Raw genomic sequence first — 9093 nt, forward strand, 5'->3', positions numbered from 1 at the left:
AAAAAAAAACAACTATTTTCTTAAAAAAAAAATTGCTTAAAGAGTCCTTTAGAGTTTCTTAATGTAAGTTTACTATGTTGTATACGCCGTTAAAATAGCAAATAGGGTTGCTACACCTTCAGGAAATTTTATTATATTCATTGGACAGGGCATTTATTTTCTTCTTCAGGAGTTCTTTTTCTTAATAATATTACGAAAACAAAAAGAACAATAATACGTATTGATTCATTTAATTATATTTTATTATTCTCTAAAACATTTACACATAACTTTCGAAAATATATCTTTAAAAGAGTTTATTTTCACACTATGACGCCAAATTTTGAGGAAGACACAAGTTGTAAATATTAAAAAAATAGGTATTAAATTCATCCTCTTACTCAAATTATGATTTTACATAATATCTATACAAACTAATCTTAAAGCTAGGGAGGACGGAGTGCACAGGTTTCGCTTAAACATAATTTATTATTTATATACACAAAATGAGATCAGAAAATATACAAGATTTCAGAAAACAAACAAATGAGAACATAATAATACTAAAGTCGAACTCAAAGACTAAAGACTTCTAGCACTGCATTGCAAATATAGTAGTCGTTTTATATACCTATCGTTCATAAGCCACAACGACGCCCATTTGCATAAAAATAAAAAGCGGTTGTATAAATTATCACCGCAATTTGACAGCCATAATTTGTGTTCACCATCAACTGGTTCCATAACTTTGATGGTCATTTTACTGTCTAATTTTATAGCTGTACATAAGAGCGTTGTAAACCTTAAGACTACAAGGCAATTCTTTTATAGGCTTTTAATCAGTCTTTAAACTATTCACGTAAGTTATGGTCACTAGTTTTCTTCTTCCGTGTCGAGGTTGTCGATAGGAAAGTTGGGGTTGAGTAGAGGGCTTTTGCCGTTGCTTCCACTAGGTGAGGTGTTGACTGAGGAGATGCCGACGAGGTTGTGGGTGAGGCTGTGACGTCGCAAGTCGCAGTTTCTTCTAAACACTTTTCCGCAAGATGAACAATTGTATGGCTTAATATCCGTATGGGTTAGAAGGTGGGTCTTTAGGTTGGACCTTTGGTTAAAGCTGCGACTACAAACAGGACACTTGTGAGGGGACTCTTCCATGTGTAAAATTTTGTGGACGGCCAACGTTCGAGATTGACAGAAACCCTTCCCGCACTCGAGGCATTTGAAAGGCTTCTCTTTAGAGTGGATGTATCTGTAAAAGAAATATTGGTTTAACTTTTGGAAAGGTTTATAAGTGTGTTACAAATATTTATAGGCCCTTTATAAATTGAAAAAGCTTCATACATTATAATTATTTTTGGCACAAATTAAAATCCTAATTAGCTAAAATACTTCAAATCCAAATTTTCTAAATGATAAAAACGACAACAATAAATATTTCGTAACGAAAACAGACAAACTACATAAACTACTTAAGTAACTACACCATTTAGTTGGAAAGGCTATCATTGAGGCGGGCAATAAATATATCATGTCTGCAGGCGCCGAAACATTGGCTCTCGCGTGTTTTAAACACCTTGTGGGAGCAGGGAAGCAAACAAGCGCCCGCGGGATATTGGTAATAAATTGGCATGCACTCTCATTTTTATTGCCAGTGCCATTAATTTACGCCAACTCAAAACTGGAAACAAGACTTATACAGTTACACCACCCGATGAAACTCTATCTACACAAAAGCATTAAATTCTTGTTAAAGGCTAATTTAAAAGTGGAAAATAATACATAAATCACGTCAACGCTTCAAAAATAATTAAAATATGACCAAATTCCGAACATTAGAAGTACCCGAAACAAAATTAAATTTATCCATACAAGGTATAATTAACACCGAGAAACGTGTAATCAATAATAACAAACTTGATAACCGGCAATCGAGTACGATTCGAGAAATTACCTCGGATAAACAAACATTCGACGAAAGAAAATAACGACGTGTCCAGAGAAACGTAATACGTGTAATAATAGTTGGGATTAGTTAGATGGGTGACGATAAAGTGGAGACAGGATAATGATGAATGAAATTATAATTTCAATATTCAAAGTGAAGATGATGACGGTGATTAGGGGCCGAGTGCGCGCGCAGTGGAGCGTGTCACGACACGGCGCGGGCGCACGTTAGGCCTAACTCGAACCAACACGACATCTCCGCTGATTAATTGAGCTCGCGATACGTATTGATTGGCTATGAAATTTTAGTCGTTACATGGTTTCGGATGCGTCCTATTACAATGATGAAACTTGTATTTTATAATTACCTCTATATAACTATCACGATTTTTAAATACTATAGGTACCTACTTCGAATTCTCTATTGAGTGCTGTATGGGATAAATAAAATGAGAAAAGGTGTTAAATTTATATTTAAGCGTGTTACTAAAAAGGATGCAAGAAACACTAAACAAGATACAAATTAATTTAGGATCATTATCAAAATTTCAATCTGCACAAAAAATCTGAACAGTTCGAAGAATAAAACTTGATTTTGTATGCGAAGGGTATTTACCACGGTTTTTATTTTTTTGTCATCCATATTAATCCTCACGTCAGGATCACCACGTGCTTTGTTAAAACCCGTCGAAGCCTCGCTCGGGTCCATTATAATGTATCGTGTCAACGGACATCGATTGAACATCGACAGCGCGCAGGCCCGGCCCGGGCTAACCCTCCGGCGTCTACACGAAATTTATTTTATTGCCACAGAGATACGGTGATTTGGAAGGAAATCGCCGAGAGACAGGTGTTAAGAATTCAACACCTTTAGCTCTTTTTGGGTGGGTGTTCTGAGTGGAAGAATAGATTAACAAAGATTACGACCTGTTATTATTATTGTTATACTATTGTGTTGATAAATCTGATATATCTCAAATTTCAATTCCACTAACAGTTAGGTACCTACATCTTTTTCAAGTGTAACAAAATTATTCAAGATAAATATTTCAAGATGAAACAGATATGTGCAGAGGTTTATAAGGAATTTAAGAACTTTAAAGAAGAGAACAAAATGAAAAGGCAAAATTAAAACATCGGTTCCCCTCGGATTAGCGGCGGTTTTGTGAAATAATTTACGAGCGTGACGAACGACTTGTCGATACCATCTGCTCGGTCCATACTTAACCCTTTTTGTTTTAAATATTTTTCCCTCGCCGCCATTATTCAAAAGTTCCTCATAACATTTTGCGTTGAAACCCGAGGACTAAAATCTTTTATTGATATCGAAAAATGAGAATCGTGAACCTCCAAAATGCATCTCGACGCGGCTATAACGCAGGTTTTATCTTTATAAATAAGGGTCGAGACATTCGATCCGGACTTTTGGGATAGTAAAATAAAATTAATTACCGCAATTGATTTACTTGGTTACTTGAGTGTGAAGATAGTGATTTAGATATCGACAAGTGTTCATTAAGATAACAATGATGAATTACACGTAAAACGCAGTCATTTCTTGCAATGAAAACTCGTTCTCATTAACATTGAATAAATTGACTCTGTCTATGTTCTTGTCAAAGTAGATTAATGTTTAATCCATTTAGTAGTTGTATTAAGAAATACAAATATACAGCTTGATAATGTTGTTGGAAAATTTTATTTGTAAGTAGATAAAAAAGTAAAAAATTACCTGTGGTCTCTCAGATGATCTTGCCGTCGGAAAGCTTTCCCGCAGATGTCACACGAGTACGGCCTCTCGTCTGTATGCGTCCTTTCATGGATGAGTAAGTTGTAAGACTTCGTGAATTGTCGATTGCAAAACTTGCAAATGAATTGTTTTTTCGTCCGCGGCCCACCCCCAGTCGTTTTCTGCTTATTAGATATACTACTGCCGGTGGAAGATGTAGAACTATTTGTAGATTTACTACTTGAAGAATTAGAAGGTTGCGGTGATAGGGGTGCTTGGGATGGACTTCCATTCATTTGTTGTTGATACATCGCATTCATTAGAAGACTCGGGTATCCATTATCCAAGTTCTGGGATGAACTGAATCCGTATTTAGATGATGATTCTAGATGTTGTTCCAAGGTAAATTCATCTTCATTGTCTAGTAACGCTAGGTCTTCTTCTACTTCTTCAGATAAGTCTACATCTTCAGCTGCAATAGCATCAGATAAAGGATACTCTTCAGGTGTTTTTGGTGAAAATTCTCTAGAAGCATTCTCTGACGCATCTACTTCACTTATCTTTGCACTTGCCGTCGCTATTCGTAAAATGTCTTGTTTGGATGTTGAACTATTTTCGGATGTATTAGGCTGAGACGTATTGTTTACAGATGAGACAGATGTTAGACGTTGTAAAGTCAAATAGGATTCCAATGCTTGTAAATTTAATGCCGCAGCTGCCGCGGAATTCGAAGGCAACAATGCAGCTTGTTGCAATGAATTCATCATTGCATTTTGCAGAGATATAACCACACCTTGCAGCGATCGTTGCAACATGTTTTCTTGCAATAACGCTGCCGATGCTATCGACAGGTTAATATTTGTGTTTGAAGATGAACTAGGTGTCTTACTTGAATTCGTTTTTGTATCCGAATGAGGAGACGGTGGGTCGACTGCCAGGATCCCGTTCATTTCGGTAGAAGTCTTCGTGTCTTGTATTTGTAGGTTATTCTTGAGCTTGATTATTGCGCTTTCCAACGAGTTTAAAGTGGACTTGCTCGATCGCGACGAACTTTGTTCTTGCATTATGAAACTGTATTAAGTAGAGGTGGATACCATGAGGATGCAGGTGTTAAGAGTAGAGACGCACGTGTCGGCGGCGCGCGGGGCGCGGGTGGCGGGGGGTGTACGCGTGCGCGTGTTGTAGGCGCGCGAAGCGGCGGCGTGCGAGGCGGCTGTGCGGCGCGGCGCGACTGAGCCGGCGGGCAGCGCGCGACCGCCCCGCCCCCACCTCGGCCCGCGCCTGCCTTCCCGCCTCACAAAAGCTCTCTATTTTAGGCAACTCTTTGTACGAGTAATGGTCACCTCACGCTGCCCTAACGACAGACACGTCCATGAGAACGGCGTTGCGCCAGATTTGTTGTACCCCTTTCGAGTGTAATGAGATTCTGAATGGAATCGGCCCGCGCGCCTATGGGAAAACAATTGTTGCAGCGATCGCTCTGCTTGTTTTGTCAGTAGGTCACGCGCATACAGTCTGTCGACCTATCTTGTCTTGTCTGTTTTTTAATATTGATGTAGGCGTTAGTAATCAAAGCACAACAATGTAAACAAAAGCCTCCATATTTTCACCATATCTATGATTTAACAGCCATAAAATTGTTGTAGTTATATTATAACTACCCCAATTTCTGTAGTAATTATGAACTTGAAATTTTATATTATGTTTTATTTGAGTGATGAGTTAGAACATTAAAATTATTAGTGCCATCGAGAGCGGGTCGGCGCCCATAAAGTGGACATCTGAGAAACAAGCTTTGAGACAAAAGTGGACATTAACCAAATACCGAACCGAGCCAGTGTCGCTTTTCATGTTTGCCCTTCGCAGAGACTTACAATAATAGACATGGCTTTTGATTTTATGGATGAGAATACTCAAAGGAATAAACAGCGATATAATTTTGTTTTCCAGCAAATGTATTTGGAAAGTTACATATTTAGAGTTGTCATCTTAGCTTTTGTTATTGATATATCATTGTCTTTGAACTAGCATTGTTAATATTCTTGTAAACCTGTTAAATGTAATTTTACTCAAAAGAAGGAGTGTATTGAATACGTTACATTCGAATTTGCACAACAAAAGTCTTAATTAATTTGCAAATCATTAGAATTTATGCTATTCTACATTATAACCATTTCTACAGTTTTTAAACTCTATGAAACGAAGTGCGTATAAAATAAGAAGAAAAATGGATTCTTTACAAACAAATGTTTATTAGGTTTTGTTCTCAATGTTAATAGTTCAATATTTACGGATAATAATTTGTTTTAGCACCGTATGCAAAGAGATAGTGTCTTGAGGTGTCTTGTGTCCTTTCGTTTTATTTTGTAGAGCAGAATGTTTGTTTAATCTGTGACTTGTTCGTTTACCATATGCACAGCTTTATTAAAGATTAATATATAACTCTCTTATTACTGGTATCATTTGCATACAACAACCAACGCTCTATTTTGAATTGCATCTGTTTTTAGCAAAGCTTAACCATTTTCCCCTAATGTATAATAATGTTCCTAATCTTTTTGGAGTTCTTTAGCGCTTGCAGTTCGCAATTGCTACGATTTTCGTAATCGTCGTTTGCATCGTGTTACGGACTCTGGGTAAAGACAAAGGCCCAAGTGCCCATGCTCCAATAGAGCGTAATAATTGCAAGAACAATTGACATGAGAAACAAGGAAATTGAACATTTTGTGCAAGTATTTAGAAATACATGAGAAACATTTTATGTCTACTTGAATAGCAGTAAGTGGTATCTGGTTTGGTTCAACTACGCGGTTGACACGCTTCGACTTGTGAAGCTAAGGCAATGCGATCTTGCACCTACCGCATTAATATTTCGCTAACAATACTTAAGTTTATACCTACAAACACTGACGCAAAGCCCATAACAGAAGCCACACATCTAAATTACTTCAATTCTGTTATTTAAAACACTAAAGTGTTAAACATATTTTGTCGATTTTTACTTCTTTATGTTTTACTATGAAGTATCAGATGACAGATGACAAATTTAAGATAAAATCCCCATTAAAATCTAGATCATTGGTTAAAAATGTACATGCACTGATCATAGACTGCGATCTAAACCTCCAAACAACGTAGTGAAGCCCATGACACATGTCAGACTGTGGAACAACGTCCCTAATTCGCGGCAGGCATTAGGCGTTAGGCGGCCAGGCACGAGCGGCCGTTCTCACGCCGCAGCCGCCCGGAGGCACTGTGGGCGCACGACTCACTACAGATATAAAATTAATTTATCTATAACTATTGGAGCCATGGTGCTGGGGAAATTTTAGATGTTGAAAGCTGGAAGGGTTACAGCCGATAGCGGTTGACCGTCTTTATGTATAGGTATTCTTCCTAAGGCCTTTGGCTAGATGGTGATATTTTTTGAAATCACTAGGTTCATTGGTATCATAATCTCCTAGAATTGACCTTTAAATTAAAGGCCGTAAAACGTGACTCTTTCTTTGGAAACTGAGTAATCGCCAGGAATATTATAAGTACACAAAACCAAAATAATACAGTTAACAAACTCCAGAACAACATTGAATGTAAATGTTTCTGTTACTTACCTATTCCTGTGACATTACTTTTCCAGTCAACGTCTTCACCATTAAGTTTAATAATGTCATTATTTAGATCAGAGATATCAAAATGTGGTTACACTACAGTATTGGGTTCTTATTTAGCTTTCTCCACGCTATCATGTGATTTACTGACTCGCCAAACGTGCTTAGCTTTTGGGATAGATTTTAGTGTACAGTTAATCAGACGTCGACGATCAGCAGACGCGTGGAGATGTGTAAATTATTGACTGATCAGGTCATAGGTTGGCTCCGGTCATCGTTCAGGGCATGCGTCACGTGTTGTGAAATGAAGATTTGAAAATATTGATTTATGAAATGATTTTACCTATTGAGTGAAAATATTTTTTAGTGCCATTGGCAGTTGTAAAGTTAAATGGAAAATTACCAATAACGAACATTATTGATTGAACAGTCGAATTTAAAGTAGAAATAAAAAAAAAACATAATTAATTTTATTTAAAAATAAGTACTTCTAAAGTATGAAGAAAGCTGGCTGCAACACGTTTAAGTCAGCCCAAACCCCACTTAGGCCTTTACAAATGATTACTGTCGTTAATCACTTCATATCGTTTCCATCACGCTTGAAGCTCTAATGGCGACTAATAGTCGTCATGGTTCAGATAGCGTCCAAAATTATCTGTTTAATAACACGTGCCATAAAGTATTATTGCCCACAATATAACTGACGATCATCCTCCATAGAAACTAGACGCGAAGTATGGCAAGGTGATAGCTAAAATGGTTTGGTGCAAAGGGAATGAATTAAATCTGAATAAAAATTAAATCTGAATATGAATTAAAGCTGTTCTCAAATGTTAGTATTATTTTTGAAGAAGGGTTTTTGGATTGCGTTAGTAATTTTAAATGTCCAACTACCCGCATAATCTATGTTTTTGTATTTGATATAGTTTTCATATATCATTTATAGTTCTAACAAAATGTAGCATATCGTTTAATGAAGGTTAACTTTTTGAATACCTTTTCGACGTATTTTCCTCAACGCATCTTTAGTGACGTAAAAGCACACTAAGGTCACGCTCACGATACACCTCTCATCGCCTGAACCACACGTGTTATGCAACGTGGCGTGACCGCTAGCGACGCGCGCCCACACGGCGCACGCGCTCAAGATGAACAATTTGCATCGACGATACCGCCTCGACTCTTGCGTTTAAGACTTTATGATTTTGATAGCCATAGTTTTGTCATTACTTCCTTGTCTTATTTGTGTAAGTAAATCAAAGTCTTGAAGGTGATTTAGACTGAATTCTTGCTGCTTATTCCGAAATCAACTCGGGCGCATTATGGTTTTGTGGAAAAGCAATATTTTGTACGCACCTCTCGATGTTGCAGCGCAAACTAAAATGTATTTTTTTTCTAAAAGCATGTGGAAGTTACATAATGGAATCCATTTAATGTCAAATAACAAGACAAAAGTCTGCCTACCGCCAAACAAAAATCACGAGACAACAAAATCACTACTAGTATGGTTAACACTTGCTCCGTTCAGTTACACATTACCGTACGAATCTACAAGACATTTCATATATATGCAATTTATAATAGCAAAGTCATTCCAATATATTTTTGTATGGTCAAAGCAAAAATGATTCCATCAGTTGCAGAATTACCACCACTTTTCTTCACCAATTCATCTCAAGTATTTATCAGTTGAAAGTCTAAAAGAGCCGTTTTGTTGCAATTGCAACTAAGTGCATCTAATGTTTCATTTTCACTGAGAGCATAACTTTGCGGTCTAAACAGCTGTGACTAAAGGGGTGATTTCTCGCTTACATCTCCGCAGATAGATGTTAT

General features: G+C 37.2%; 1 protein-coding gene across 1 annotated transcript; it reads right to left on the reverse strand.

Moving 5' to 3' along the window:
* Nucleotides 1-214: 214 nt before the first annotated feature.
* Nucleotides 215-4873, reverse strand: LOC126374085 (protein sister of odd and bowel). Its single transcript, XM_050020558.1, has 2 exons — nucleotides 3656-4873; nucleotides 215-1228 (listed from the first exon to the last, which is right to left on the reverse strand). The coding sequence occupies exons 1-2, from the start codon at nucleotides 4714-4716 to the stop codon at nucleotides 853-855; spliced, it is 1437 nt and encodes a 478-aa protein (XP_049876515.1). The 5' UTR covers nucleotides 4717-4873; the 3' UTR covers nucleotides 215-852.
* Nucleotides 4874-9093: the final 4220 nt, after the last annotated feature.

The sequence above is a fragment of the Pectinophora gossypiella genome, chromosome 16 (genome assembly GCF_024362695.1).
Source record: "Pectinophora gossypiella chromosome 16, ilPecGoss1.1, whole genome shotgun sequence".
Lineage (NCBI taxonomy): Eukaryota > Metazoa > Arthropoda > Insecta > Lepidoptera > Gelechiidae > Pectinophora > Pectinophora gossypiella.